Source organism: Euphorbia lathyris, chromosome 2, assembly GCF_963576675.1.
Source record: "Euphorbia lathyris chromosome 2, ddEupLath1.1, whole genome shotgun sequence".
NCBI classification, from domain to species: Eukaryota; Viridiplantae; Streptophyta; class Magnoliopsida; order Malpighiales; family Euphorbiaceae; genus Euphorbia; species Euphorbia lathyris.
Genome location: NC_088911.1, coordinates 137,377,695 through 137,392,701, shown reverse-complemented (window position 1 = coordinate 137,392,701; position 15,007 = coordinate 137,377,695). Strand labels below are relative to the sequence as shown.

The 15,007-nt window shown below is 36.9% G+C and overlaps 1 protein-coding gene across 5 annotated transcripts; it reads right to left on the bottom strand.

Annotated features, from left to right (window-relative positions):
- Nucleotides 1-851: 851 nt before the first annotated feature.
- On the bottom strand, nt 852-13,551 carry LOC136220068 (phytochrome B-like). 5 transcript variants are annotated; one of them, XR_010684379.1, is made up of 6 exons: nt 10,955-13,551; nt 6,537-7,087; nt 5,385-5,641; nt 4,014-4,307; nt 1,916-2,260; nt 852-1,369 (listed from the first exon to the last, which is right to left on the bottom strand). XR_010684379.1 is itself a non-coding variant. In XM_066007744.1 (5 exons), the coding sequence occupies exons 1-5, from the start codon at nt 13,038-13,040 to the stop codon at nt 2,041-2,043; spliced, it is 3,408 nt and encodes a 1,135-aa protein (XP_065863816.1). In that variant the 5' UTR covers nt 13,041-13,551; the 3' UTR covers nt 852-2,040. The 5 variants fall into 5 exon arrangements, 1 of the variants encoding a protein (XP_065863816.1); XR_010684378.1 differs by having other exon boundaries at nt 852-1,152; XR_010684381.1 differs by having other exon boundaries at nt 1,953-2,260.
- Between the last annotated feature and the right edge of the window lie 1,456 nt (nt 13,552-15,007).

Genomic DNA, 15,007 nt, shown 5'->3' with positions numbered 1-15,007 from the left:
TATTATGTTGTAAACGTTAAGCCTATATTGGTGCTATTTTGAACGTTGAGCCTAAATTGGTACTTCCCCAAAAACTTTAGGCCTATTTTGGTACCTTATCCCTAAATAAAATGTCCACAGACAAAGTTCATGAACATAATTAATGAGCTGCTCGCAAGCAATCTCATGCAACAAGCTCACGAACATAATGTTGAGCTCGAGCTCATCAATTTTCTAACGAACCAAACATGAGCAGACCAAAGCTGACGAGCCGAACATGAACATGCTAAAACTCGGCTCGGCTCGATTATAATCAAACACCCAACCCTTCCATAGTTAATGCGGGAAAACCCAACACATCAAGCTAAGGTTGGAACAACTACCTCTCTATTAGGATAGAAACTTTATCACCATCAACTCTAATACCAATGGTAAGGAACTATTTGATGAATAGCTTAAGCTAACAGGTAATATCCAAGAATAGTTTTTATTATCATCTCTGAAGGGCGACAATTTCTAACACGAAACACGATGCACAAAGACAACTCGAATAACACGACATATAATTGAAACGAAAATCATTTTTCTAGCATCTACATATGGAACATATATATATGAAATAACACGATTTTGAGACAAAACATGAAAGATCTAAAAGTTCCCGAGCTCAACTTAACAAATTGAAAATTGAAAGGATTCAATAGCACAAAATGAAGCAAATGTTAACTTGTTTGAGACTAAGGTGGTGTTTGGTTGCTCATTTTCATACTCACGTTTGCTTTTTCATTTCAAAAGAGAGTTTTAGGTGTTTGGTTAGTGACCTCCTGTTTGTGCTTTTTGAAAAAACAGCTTCCGTAACAGCAAACAGTAGATAAAACAAACTTCCAAATCTATATTATCTCTAATTAAGGGAGATTAATGCACATAGAAACAAAGTAGTCAAGAGTTAATCATTGTATATACCAATGCTAAACTTTAACCTTTATTACAAAGAACACCAAATTATGTAAAGACTAGCCTTCAATTATTTATTTTTTTGGTAATTTCTAGGGAATATACAAAAGTATTTACTTACAACAGGTGAATGCCACGTGGTCCAATGGCATAGATCTTTATCGTGGAACCCTCCGTACAATATTTGGCCTCCGTTTGTTTCTTCTTCTTCTTTCATATCTGAAGATAGCTGTATCAGTTATATCATTGTACTTCTTCATTAACACAATTTGTCACTTTAGCCCTCTACATTTTCAAATCTAGCACATTCGGTCCATCTACTTCGATTTTTCCGCAAAATTTGGCCCTTGACAGAATATTTTACATATGAAATTACGCAATTGAAGGAAATCGTTTGATCACGAGTCAGCACGTGGACTATACTATAACAAAACATCTGTCAAGAGCCAAAACGTCCGTCAAGTGTTAGATTTTACGAAATATTAAACTACATGGACCAAATGTGTCAAAATTAAAATACAGAGGCCGGAATCACAAATTATGCCAAGTAAGAAGAGTTAAGGTTTAGCTTTTGCCAAATATGATGGGATGAGAAAATTGTACTCCTTTACATAAAGATAAAATACATCCCCGGCTTCTGAATTATAACACTACTAGCATTATAACCTCTAAACTTTATATCGTGACATAAAAGTCTTGAACTTTATATTATTATTGTAACATTAAAGTCCAAACGAAAGAAAATCTATTTAACCTGAACAAGTTTGACTAAATAATCGACTCTTTTTTTCGATGTCATTACAAATTGTGGTCAAACACCTATTTCTAGGTCATCATTTCGTTAACTTTTTAGCATATTTTCTTTGAATCAGACATTAATATTATTATAATGTAAAGTCCAAGAACGTTTATGTACCAAAACAAAGCTAAGGAGCCATAATATAAGTAACGTTAAAATTTAGGGGCTATAGATGTACTTTACCCGTAAATAAACCCGAGTTAGATGGTGTTTGGTAAACCTTGCAACTGGGTGTCAAGACCAGTCCAATCCGTATGAGAATCACTCTCAGGTCAAAACTGTGAAAGTTCTTCCGGCCAGAACGTCTGCTAGCCGACGTTTTTTGCACCTCTACCGGCAATCGGAAGATCGAGAAGAACTAAAAAATAACACCTTTCGGACTCTCTGATGTATTGAACTTCACCCTGCATAAGCTTCAAAATCTTCCTGCAAATGCTGAGCCCTAAGCCTTCTTGAGTCGACCATCGGCTTTGGTGGAACATGTCTTGAACTAGTTCAGGGGGCAGACCTTCACCAGGACAGACCATCCTTCACAAATACATCACTATTAATCAATTTGAATCCAAAATCATTAACAATGTGGAAACGGAAGCGAAACGCGGAAATGCTAATGAAGAGGAATTTCTGCGCATCCTAGAGTAAAAACGACAAAAGATAAAGCATTTTGTCCATTGATAAAGGAAGCATACAGATGACTCTAGGTATAAATAAAGAACTAACTCACCCCAAAAGATACCTAAAAGGATAAGGTACCAAAATGACTACAAGGTTATTGGCAAAGTGACAATTTGACCCCATGTAGAAAATAGCACCAATTTAACACCAACTTTTATGAATGGTGTCAATTAAACCCTAACATTCTATCCATTTCTTCTCGGAGGTAATTAGATGAGGCTATAATTACACCATTTCATAAACGTTAGGGTTAAAATTGGTGTTATTTTGTATGTGGGGTCAAATTGGTACTTCCCCAATAACCTTGAGGCCATTTTGGTACTTATCCCTACCTAAAAGGAGGAGGATTGCCCCCACATATATAGAAACCATAATATGGCTCCGTAATTAAGCAATGCAGAATATCTAATACACCACCCTCATGCCCAGAACCATAAGCAAATATCCATTAAAGGGCGGCCCGGTCGCACTACGCGTCCCCGCTGAGCGAGGGTCCGGGGAAGGGTCCCACCACAAGGGTGTACTGGGGGCAAGCCTTCCCCTGCCAATTTATTTGGCAAGAGGCCACACGACAACAACGTTTACCGTTGCGCCAAGTTGAAAATAAGGCTATAATACTATGTAAACAAAGCCCCAATTCCAAAAAAGTACCTCAAAGGAAGAGAATTGTCTCACATATATAAGGAGCTAAGATCCCTAATTGAACAATGTGGAATATCTAATACGCCCCTTACGCCTAGAACCATCTAGAGCATGAAGCAAATGTGCATTAGTAACCTAAAATTGAATAAAAAGCTCTTGTACCATATAAATAAAACCCTAACTCGCCCAAAAAAGTACTTCAAGTAGCAGAATTGACTCACGTATATGAGGAGCCATATAGACCCCTAATTCAACAATGTGGAATATCTAATACACCCTCTCACGCTCCAGAGCTGGAGCGTGAAGTAAACATCCATTAGTGCCTAAAATTGAATACAAAGCTTTGATACTATATAAATAAAGCCCTAACTCAGTCAAAGAGGTACCTCCTTTGAGTAGAACTGCCTCACATATACAAGGAGCTATATAGATCCCTAATTAAACAATGTGGAATATCTAATATACCCTCTCACGCCCAGAAGCATTGGGCATGAGGCAAATGTGCATTAGTGACCTAAAATTGAATATAAAGCTTTGATACCATGTGTCATGGAACCAATTGAACACTTAAGCTGATAGTTAAAAACCCAGTTCATATTTAAAATCTGACACACTCCTGCATGTAAATGCCAACTGGGCTTCAAGCGTGCACTAAAAGCTTAAGCTTATAGTTAAGGGTCCAATTCATATTAATATCTAACACACCCCGCATGTAAATGCCAATTGGGCTTGAAGCGTGCACTAAAAGCTTAAGTTGATAATTAAGGGCCCAATTCATATTAATATCTGATACCATGTAAAAAAACCCTAACTCACCCCAAAAAGTAGAATTGTGTCACATAAATAAGGAGTCGTATAGCTCCCTAATTAAGCAATGTGAGATATCTAACACCAGGCAAGTCCAATCTAATCCAAATATAAAAATCAATATTTTTCTCACTATAGAAAGGGGATGATATTATACCTAAATTCTGTATGCACAACAGTCTGTCCGTCAGAGATTTGCTTCAGCATCGGACGAACATGAATCTCTACCCAGCCCTCCGACAATGAAGCATATCGCGCCATATTCAGCAAGAAATCAGCCAAAACCTGTTGAATTCTCACCTGATCACCATACACAGCCAGAGTTTTTATTTCCTCAGGAATATCACGAATCAATTGCAGCTTTCTTTCCCAGAGCAATAGCATTACTTGGCTAACCACAGCGTCTATAACACTCCCAAGTAAAAATTCAGCCTTCTCAAGCTCCATTGAACTGTAGCAAAACCAAATGAAAGTTTCCTGTCATTAGCAAATATCTAAGCAGGAGTTTTAGATGAGAATGTATAGAAAGAAAATGCACTTGAATCCATGACCCTAATGTTCACAATGTTGTATGAATTGTCAGAAGTAATTCTATGTATTAAGGGATAAAGTAGAACTTAGAGAACAGTTTTAGATTCCACGTATAAAACCGTGCAATATTAGTATTAATGTTTTGTAGATGGAGCAATTTCAGACTCCATTAACGGAAGATCAAAACGTAAGTCCATTTCCTGTTAATTAGGTACAAACTTAGTCCAATGGTTATTGGAGGAAAACAGACTTAGACTTTACAAATAAAATCGTGCAATATTTACTGGCAAATTCACATTGTCAGCAGGTTTTTAGTATTTACACAGGTCAATAGTCATTTGCACATTTATGTTGGTATATGTCAAAGTTCAGGAGCCATCATGTTAGTAACGCAAGTTGAGGGGCCATATATGTATTTTACCTAGTCCATATATAAATAATCTCAGCAGGTAAATTACACTCATGGCCCCTCAATTCAAAATTGGACATAAAAAGTCCATGAACTTTGCTCTTTACTAAGATAAAAGTCCATTACGAAAGTAACCAACCTCAAAATAACCGTTGACAACCTCAAAATGGAAAAGTCCAAGAATTAAAGATGTTTAGAACCATGTTTCTCGTGGAAACAAGTTTATGATTTTCTAAATCACCATTTTCGGTGTTTTCTGTCTCTAAACAACCACTTTCTCTCTCCTAAACAAACAACAACTAAATGACCTTAAAATCAAAAAGTTCAAGAATTAAAGTTGCTTAGAATATCATTTCCATCAATTCTACAATGGAGGGTTACATGCTACCAGACTGGTCAAAGATTAAGGGACTTTTAAGGTTAAAATTCAGGAACTTTTTATGTCTGGTTTTGAAATTTAGGAGCCATAAAGCAAGTAAGACCAAAATTGAGGAACCATGAGTCTAATTTAAAAGGACAGAAACATTTCCATCATTTTTCAGGCAAATATATGGTTTAAGTAACATAATCTTTTACAAGAAAACTCACCCATCATCAATAGCCTCTAGGTTAACATCTTGAATGATCTTTGAAATCTGCTTCTCACAAGCAGCACTAGTTTCAAGAAACTGCTTTTGATCCTCACTCAAGTCTGTACCCTCCAAAAGCGAGTTTGTAAACCGTATACCACTTAGAGGATTCTTTATTTCCTGGCATATGTAAGTCAACTCTTTCATCCTTGTAAAGCATTTCTTCTCCAGCTGCCTCTGGACTTTTAGAGCTTGTTGTAACTCCGGACTTGCAACCTACACATGTTCGGTTAACCAATCCATTACAATCGATTAACCTATTACTCCGGTCCGGTCGGTTAACCATTAGTGACTTTTAATAATAATAAAAAAATCTATAATTATTCACTTTAAAATTAATATATAATTATTTAAAGGGTAAATTTCAAATAAAACCCTTGTGGTTTCACTAATTTTCAGATAAAGGAATGTGGTTTACTTTTTGTCAAAACGAGGATTGAGGTTTCATACTTGGTTTAATGTTATTAAAATCATCTTTAACGACCTGAAAATGAAAATTTTCAAGAATTAAAGTTGTTCAATGTCATATTTTCTATGGAACTACATTTTCGATTTTCGAAAATCATCTTTTTTGGAACTTTCTCTCTCTAAACATTAACTTTCTCTCTCTTTACCAAACATCATCTAAATAATCTCAAAATAAAAAAGTTGAAGAATTAAGTTGCTTAGAATATTAGTAGTTCTTAAAATATGTCATTTTTGAAGTCGTCAAAAGTGATTTTAATAGTATCAATCGAAAAAGTCCTTATTTTGATAAAGTTGAAAACCTCAATCCTTGTTTTGACAAAAAGTAAACCACAGTCCTTTATCTAAAAATTAGTGAAACCACCGGGGTTTTATTTGAAATTTACCCTTATTTAAATATTGAATAAAAAAACAATTAAAATTAAATTCATTAAAAAATACTTAAACAAATAAATATAAAAGGTTTAAATATTTTTAACTTAAAAATTAAATATAAATATGCATATATATGGATTATTAAAATTCTACATATATTTATATTAGTTATATCAATCAACCATCATTTTTCTAAATGAAAAACTATTTACTAGTCTATCCTTTTCGATTTCGGAAATCGGTTTTTCTATTAGTTTTGTGCAACACTAACCTGCAAGAAGCAGAAGGCTCCAATAATCTGGCCCTCCATATTTACCCTCTTGTTTGCTGTTAAAAGAGCTTCCACATATGTCCCATTCCGGTCAAAGAAAGACATTGGAAACTTGTCGGCATCCTGTCCTCCGATTGCATTGTGCAAGACAATCATGAATTTCGTCAGTGCATCTGGACCTTTTAGACGACAGCAACTACCAAAGACTTCGCCGACCAACATCTTCCCTACAATTTCCCCACGGGGCCAGCCGGTGAGCTTTTCCATGGCAGTGTTCCACTCCAAGCAGCAAGTGTTTTCATCCGAAGCAAATATCGGAGGGATCAATGGATCCGGGCTATGAACTATAGCCCTATAATCACCTTGGATATGGATAAATTTGTCCATCACCACTTTTTGACCGGTAATATCCTGACCAACAAAGCAAACTCCAACTATATTGTTCATGTAATCTTTGCTAGAACAAGCATTCACCACCACGAAAACAGCCTTCTTTTCCTTCTCGGAGGCAAATGTCTTCATTTTTATCTCTACATTCTTATCTTCGTCCCCTGCATTAGTTAAAAGTCATTAATAAGATAAACTCTCAAAGATCAATTTAACCATTACTTCATGATTAGATTACTGATCAGAAGTCATGAGAATGAACACATTGACGCCACGAGACAACACATTTGTTACAGAATATAAATAGGATTATAGCTGTCTTCCTTGATTATAGGAATCAATTTTCTTAATCATAGGAATTGATGTGTGTAGTGTAGTACTAGTTGATGTGTGTAGTGTAGTACTATTTGATGTGTGTAGATATATAATCATATGATTATATATGATTTATTTGTATTTAATCATATGATTTATTCTTTTCCTAGTTTAGTAGTATTTGATGTGTGTAGATATATATAGATATATATATCCTTTCTCAATACAAAATACAAGTATTCTCTCATTTCCTTCATGCTACATTGTATCAGAGCCTTGTACTCAATGTTGGGTAATTTGTTGATATTTGCTTCACGCTCCAAATGGTTTGGGCATGAGGGGATGTGTTAAAAATCCCATATTGCTTAATTAGAGAGCTATATGGCTCCCTTATATATGTGGTCCAAATGGTTTGGGCGTGAAGGGACGTGTTAAATATCCCATATTGCTTAATTAGAGAGCCATGTGGCTTATATATGCAAAGAAGTTCTCCCCTTTGAGATATATTTTGGGTCAGCATCCATCAAATTTCTTTCCATGACTAGCATAAACTTTCTTAATTTTACAGAACTATGTTACTCTAGTGAGTACATATAGAAGAATTTGCACAATACAACTGCATATATCAGGGCAATAGAACAACGTAAATAAAATTTTAAAAAACAAACAGCCCCATAAAGTTAGAAGACACAAGAAATAGGGTAAAATACACTCATGACCCCTCAACTTCGGTAACATGATGACCCATGAAGTTCAAAAGGGGACATACAAATCTTTGAACTTTGACATACACTAACATAAATGTCCAAATGACAGTTGAACACGTGAAATGCCTGTAAATCATACTCCTTTATTAACACGATGGCCCCTCAAGGAGTGTAAACAGTATATACACATACTAACATGATGGCCAGGTAGGCAACCGGTATTTACATTGGTCAACAGTCTTTTGAACTTTTATGTTAGTATATGTCAAAGCTTAGGGACTTTTATGTCCGGTTTTGAAGTCCATAGACCATCATGTTAGTAATGCCAAAGTTGAGGGGCCATGGGTGTACTTTTGGGTTGGGTTAGGGTTTGATTTACTAACTTGAAAATGACACAAATATTTAAAATTATTATTATGTTATTTCATGTTTTTATGTCGCTTTAATCAGAGGTAATAAAATTACGGGTGACCTCTGAACACAAATTGAATCTCTCACATTTCTATATGTAGTCCTTAATACAGATAGTAAAAATACACAAAACCTATGAACACACCTAACACGAACTCAACATAATATAAGTGGATTACGTGTTTATTAAATAGATTTCAGGCCAAACTTTTGTATGGGCAGAGTTAACCTGCTAATCGAAAAATGACACAAATTTTTAGAAGTTTTACTATATCATCCCCGTAGAATTGACACAAATGTTTTTGGGTTAGGTTAAGATTGAATCATCTGACACTAATCTGATAATTGACAAGACACGAACACAACCTACTTGCACAAATTGTCAGAATACCACTATCTCATGGAACACAGGTGTTTGCTCATAAAATATATAACTAGACTGAGCCTATACCAGCTTACTCATTAGATAAATGCAGTCTTGGTCCTAAACAAGACTTCAACCTTAAGGACGAGGTTTTTGCTCGTAACAAAAATGCCTAGCATGGTAGAACAAATATTCCTTTCAGAAGAAATTACAGAGGAATTGGCTTCAAGTTTCCACTCTTCCATTCTTTCATAGATGTGATGCCCAAGATCTTACTGAGTCATGCTTAGTTCTGTTCTTTCTACATTTTAAAATTTCTTTGACGTTGCATCCCAGTCCAACTATCACTCAACCTACAGTCCTACTCCTTTTATTCAGCTAGAAGCATCATAACCTGGTTTCTCATATCCCCAACTTCCTTGTTTATCATCGATGAACGGAACCACATTTCATTATCACATCTGCAGTATTATGCTCCCCACATGTGTGACCATGAAAAGTTCTCTACCTAACATCTCAAGATAGCCAATATGATTCTGACAGTTCTATAAGATTAAAAATGATTTTAAATCATTGTGTACTTGCTCTGTTGGAGATCAAAAAAAGTTCTATTTTCGGGATGATCCTTGCAGTGATGGGAAGAGTTCGATAGATAGAATTCCCACTATTTCTGTTTACCATTCTGATCGAAAACAGTTCTATTTTTGGGATGGTCCTTGGATTGATGGGAACTCTATGGTCAGTAATTCATGGAATCATGACAGTTGGTGCCTGCCTGATCCTAGTATTGATATTGTTGTAAGGGCCTAGTTATTGGTAAGAACTCAGATATTAGATCGTTGGCAGGAGGATAGCATTCTTTTAAAACCTCATCAGTCTGGAAAATATAAAACTGCTAGTGCATACAAATTGTTGAAGACCAGTAAACCCGAAGTCAATGAGACATAATCTGGGGAGTCAGGAATATCCCTAGATATAGCTTCATTGTTTGGCGGGCTCTATGCAATCGTCTAGCTGTCATAAGTAGACTTGATAAATGGCATTTGGCGAGAGATAAAACTTGTTTTATGCAATTGTGTGGATGAGACTGTTGAACATATTTTCTTTGATTGTCATATTATAGCTGGTACATGTAGGGCCGTAATTGAGCTGAGCCGAGCTTATGTTTGGCTCGTTAGAAAATTAACGAGCTCGAGCTCAACATCCTGTTCATAAGCAGCTCGTTAATTCTGTTAATGAACTTCGCTCGCGAATAACTTATTAATTATGTTCATTAATTAGTTCATTTGAAATTTCTTTAACACAAAACTACTTAGTTTTGAAACCTACAAAACTACGTTGTTTTACATTTCCTCCTTTATAGAAATACTATTATTAAGAAAATAATTGAACCAAGTTTGCTCACAAGCGTGTTCATGCACATTATAATCGAGTTTGTTTATGAGCTTCTACATGAACCTATAATCGAGCCTGCTCGTGAGCTTTTGAGCAAGTTTTGCCATGCTCAAGCTCGGCTCGTTTATAAATCGAGCCAAACACGGTCAAGCTTTTATCGAGCCGAGTTTGGCTCATTTACAGCCCTAGGTATATGGCAAGAGATTAGGGAAAGGTGCCATATTCCTACTAGTGTTAATAGATGGCGAAGAATTATCAGTTGGATCTCACATAAAGCTACTGGAAAATCAGTTTCCGCAACAGTCCATAGGGTAGCATTTTTGACAGCAGTATACTGGCTTTGGAAAGCAATAAAGTGTTATACTTTTGACAGTGTCCGGTTTCAACCGCAAAAAGTAATAGCTAAAATTTCATTCAATGTAAAACCCCACCTTATGGTTAGAGACTTAAAGGGAATAATCATAGTTCTCATAGGTATAATTGGGAAGTTTTTCTTAAGTGCCCTATTGTATTCTTTGGTTTTTGCATAGTTTTTTTGTGCTTCATAATTTTCTTTTCATTGAAAAAAAAGAAAGAAAGCTAGATGAACCTTTAGACTGCATCCATGGATTTTAGAACTTTTACCATTTCCGCATCGTAAATTCATTCATCAACTTTGGTAGTTGCTCTCTCCCCTCTCTTCTTTTTTTCGGAGAAAACCTCCGTAGTGCTAAAGTTTCATTCTGATGAGGGTAAACTTGAATGTTCAAGCAACTAGGGGAGACAAAAAAAAAAAAAAACACTATATTGCCAACATGATCAAATCCAGAAAACATTAGATGCAAAAGGAAAAAGAATACCTCTTAATGCACGATAAAGAAGCTTGTCAACAGTTTCTTCATACTCCTTAAAAATGAGATCACGAACCAAAGACTTCCCCGTAGCCTCCTCAACTGAGAGTCCTGTTAACTCTGCAACCTTTCCATTCCACCCATTTATGCAGCCATCAGCATCCACTGCAAATATAGGAGCAGTTGCAGTCTCAATTAACCTAACCATTTCTCTTGCAACTGAGCTGAGTTCATCAATCCCTTGCACGGCTAAATCCCCGAGTTGTGACTTCACAATAGCCTTAGAATTGGCTGCTTCAATATCCCTAAAGGAGTCCCTAAAGATGAGCTGCAAAGAGTGAATAGCATCCATTTCAGCATTCTCCCATGGTAAACTTCGGCTCTTTACAACTTCCAAGAACGCCTTGAAGGAAGAACGAGGATGCATCCTCTGTCCATCATCTTTGTCCTCAGGATGATGCTTTGCACCACCCCATTTGACCTCCTTTCCTGTGTGAGAACGAAACCAGAATAGAAAATCCTTCTTAGTAATATAAGCAACAGCCATTCCACAAACCGCATCGCCAAGAGAGGTTGCCCCGGGGTATCCAGCATCAGCTAAACTGTCTGTGCTCAAACCTGTCGAGTCTCCATGAAATGCCAACAACCACTCCACAATGTCTTTTATTTCGGCTTCCGTCGGGGTTACACCTAAAGGATGGTACTTTCCTTGGTAATAAAGTGCTGCTCCATCACACTTCACTAGATCCATAATACTTGGACTTTGAGTGATAATGCCAGTAGGAGACTCCCTCAAAAGCATATCACATAAGAGTGTTTGAGTCCTCAAGACACGCTTTTCCGACAACTGAGACGCCAATTGCAACTCCATATTCAATTGAAGTCCAAAAGCCTGCATCAAAAACTCACAGCCATAACGAAGCGGAAAGGGAATGCTCCTAGGAGAAGTGTGGTGGCAAACAACCAAACCCCATAGCCTCATTGAACTCTTTCCCCCAATAGCTTCTTCATCGTTTCCATTAATAATAACAGCCATGGCCAACGAGGCGATTGAACCCATATTGGCCATATACTGAGCATGACAACCATGAGGGGCTCGGAGAGTCGAACCAACCAAACACAAAGGCTGCATTAGTGATTCATCCTGAATGACATTAACAGGTGTAGCATTGCAATCAACTATCATTCTAACCCTACTCTGCTTGAACAAAAACCTTGAAGCCTGAGGTATATCAGTAGCAGGATAATGTAAACCCAAATAAGGCTCTAAATCGGAGCGTTTCGACTCAGCCAAAACCTCACCATGTTCATCCTCATGAAATTTGTAAACCATAACCCTATCATACCCAGTTAGCTCTCTCACACACTCAACCAAAGTATCACACAGCAGCTTAATATCCCCACCAGGAAGAGATTGTAACCGGGAAATAGCACGAACGGCTAATTTCTGTGACTGAACAGCCCCAGCTATAGATAAAGCAGGGTCCTCTGTCCTAGCAGGCTCTAAATCAATAACAATCCCAACATCAACCCTATGCAAAATTGCATAGAAAGGTTTCCCGGAAACCCTGGAATGAATCCAAAGAGGGTTCAACAATGTGATTTCCCTTGCACTAAATGCCTTTTCTAGTAAAAGGCAACTCGAGGGCGTGAAAAGTGTACGCACATCAGTCCCAATAAAGAGGATTTCAGGTTTCTCTAAAGAAGGAACAGATTGAGGCATTAAACCAAGCATTTCACGGGCATTTCCACTGTATGCAATAACCCTAAAATTAGCTTCATCAATAGCGATCATACACCCAAAAGGCTGGATAAAACCACCGCGTTGAATTCTAGACAGATAAGCAGTGATTTGCTGTTCAGGAACTGATTGATTAGTTGTTCTAACTGATTGAGAGTAATCAAACGACTTACCCGACTCTCCTGATTGTTCAAAAACAGCATGAAGCTGAGCATCAACAGTGTACTGAGCAATCGCTTTGTTTACAGAATCCGTATTATGTACCCTAAAATTGCTAGTCCCAGAAGACTGAGCTACAGTTGTTTGCTGCTGTTGTTGCAGTAATTTCGTCGTTCCTCTTCCACCTGACGCCATTACTCAACTTCGCAACTGTTTTGATTCTTCTTTAGCCGCAATTACAACGAAATCAGCTTGTTAGTAGTGAAAACAATCAACAATTGAAGACAAAACACCCAATTTAGTTAAGAAGAGAGTGAAAACTCTAATTTCTCAGTGAAAGTGAAGCAAAAAACAAAAATCAGCTGGTTATGGATTGGCCTCAGGAAAATGCGAAGAGCCAAGCCAGGAAAAGGGGAAAATAGGAATTGGAGGGTTTTGGATTGATCTAATTGAAAGGAACAGTGGGAATAAGATTGAAGAAGATGTTTGGGTGTGAATTATGGAAGAAAAGAGGAAGAAGTAGGCATCTATATATATACTAGCTTGTTTTTTTCTTTGAGATTGTGGGCACGGAGGGAGGAAAGAAGCTGTGCAGGTGGGGAAGAAATGGGGGAAAAAAAAAGTATAGGGAAGGACGGAAGGTGGGGGGCCAGACAAGTTTCAGTGGTGGCCGATGGCCGTTGATGGCCACGTGACTGTGGGTTTATTGAAGTAGGAGACATGCAGATTTTTCCTCCATTTTTGCTTTTCTTTTTTTATTATTTTTTTCTTTGAGTAAATAATTTATCATGGATAGCAGTGTCGGAACCAGGATTTCATACCTCGGGTTAATTTTAACCCTATGGTTTGGAGTGATTTTTAGAGTGGACAAATGTTTTTTTGGCCTCCAACATGATAAAACTATTCCATTTTAATGCATTGACTAAAAAATTAAAAGCATTTAACGTGATGTCCTCATTCTTTTGGCCTCCAGTATGATAAAACTTTTTCTTTTTAGTGTATAGACATATTTAATTTTCTATAAGTACTAATTTAATTATCTTGAGAGCTGCTCGAAGCTATAGTACTAATTTAATTTTCTAAACAATATCAATTTTAGTCATGCATTACCAAAAATTGGAAAAGGCTTTAACGGTATATCTGAAATATTTAAATGTGTTATTAATAGAGTTACAAAAAGAACGGTAAAAGTATTACAACTAAATCTATCACATATAAGTTAATCATAATTTTTTTTTATCAAAATGTGTGTTACTAATATAGTTACAAATAACCAGTAAAAAAATGTATGAAATTACTTTAGTTTATTGACAAATTTATTTAGGAATTTGATGTAACAGTTTTTTTTTTTTTTTTTTGGTAGAAAAGGAAAAGAAAAACGAATAACAACAAACTACCCAGGAATTAGCCTAGGGAAGCTAACCTCAATCCTATCTTCTAAGAGAAGATGAGAGATGAAACTAGGGGAAACAGGAAGGGTAGTAACGCCTAACGTCCCTTCATGGCCCGCCGCCGCCAAGCGATCAGCAACACGATTCTGCTCTCTAAAAATGTGTCTGAACTCTACGAACTCAAAGGAGGAGCAAAGCCTTATAATAGCTTTGATGAGGTTGCGACTGTTAAGACCCATAGAATGATTCTCAGAAATCATTTTGATTGCTTCCAAATTATCAGACTCCACAGAGAGCCTCTTAACACCCAGCCTTTTAGCAAGATTGATTCCAGTAAGAATAGCCCAGAGCTCCGCAGAAAAGGAAGAACCCAACCCTAAATTCTGGGAGAACCCAGAAAGCCAGACGCCCCCTACATCTCTAAGCACACCTCCAGCCGCAATCTTACCGTTACTGAGGCAGGAACCATCAGTATTCAGCTTCACAACCCCCTCTCTTGACCTGCTCCATCCCACGAGATGGACATCACAACACTGAGAGGCTCTGGCAAGGGACTCTCCTTTGAAACTATCGATAATAGAGAAAAGTTTTTTCGAGAAGAAATCAGCTAAGTTTGTCATAAAAACAGTTTTATCTCCAAAAATCTCCTCGTTTCTCCATTTCCAAACTTGGTGACAGATAATAGCAAAGAAAATGTCACCATGCTCCATGTATGGAAGCAACTTTCCTCTAACACCATCAGAGAACCAGTCGACCTCAGAATGTGCCATG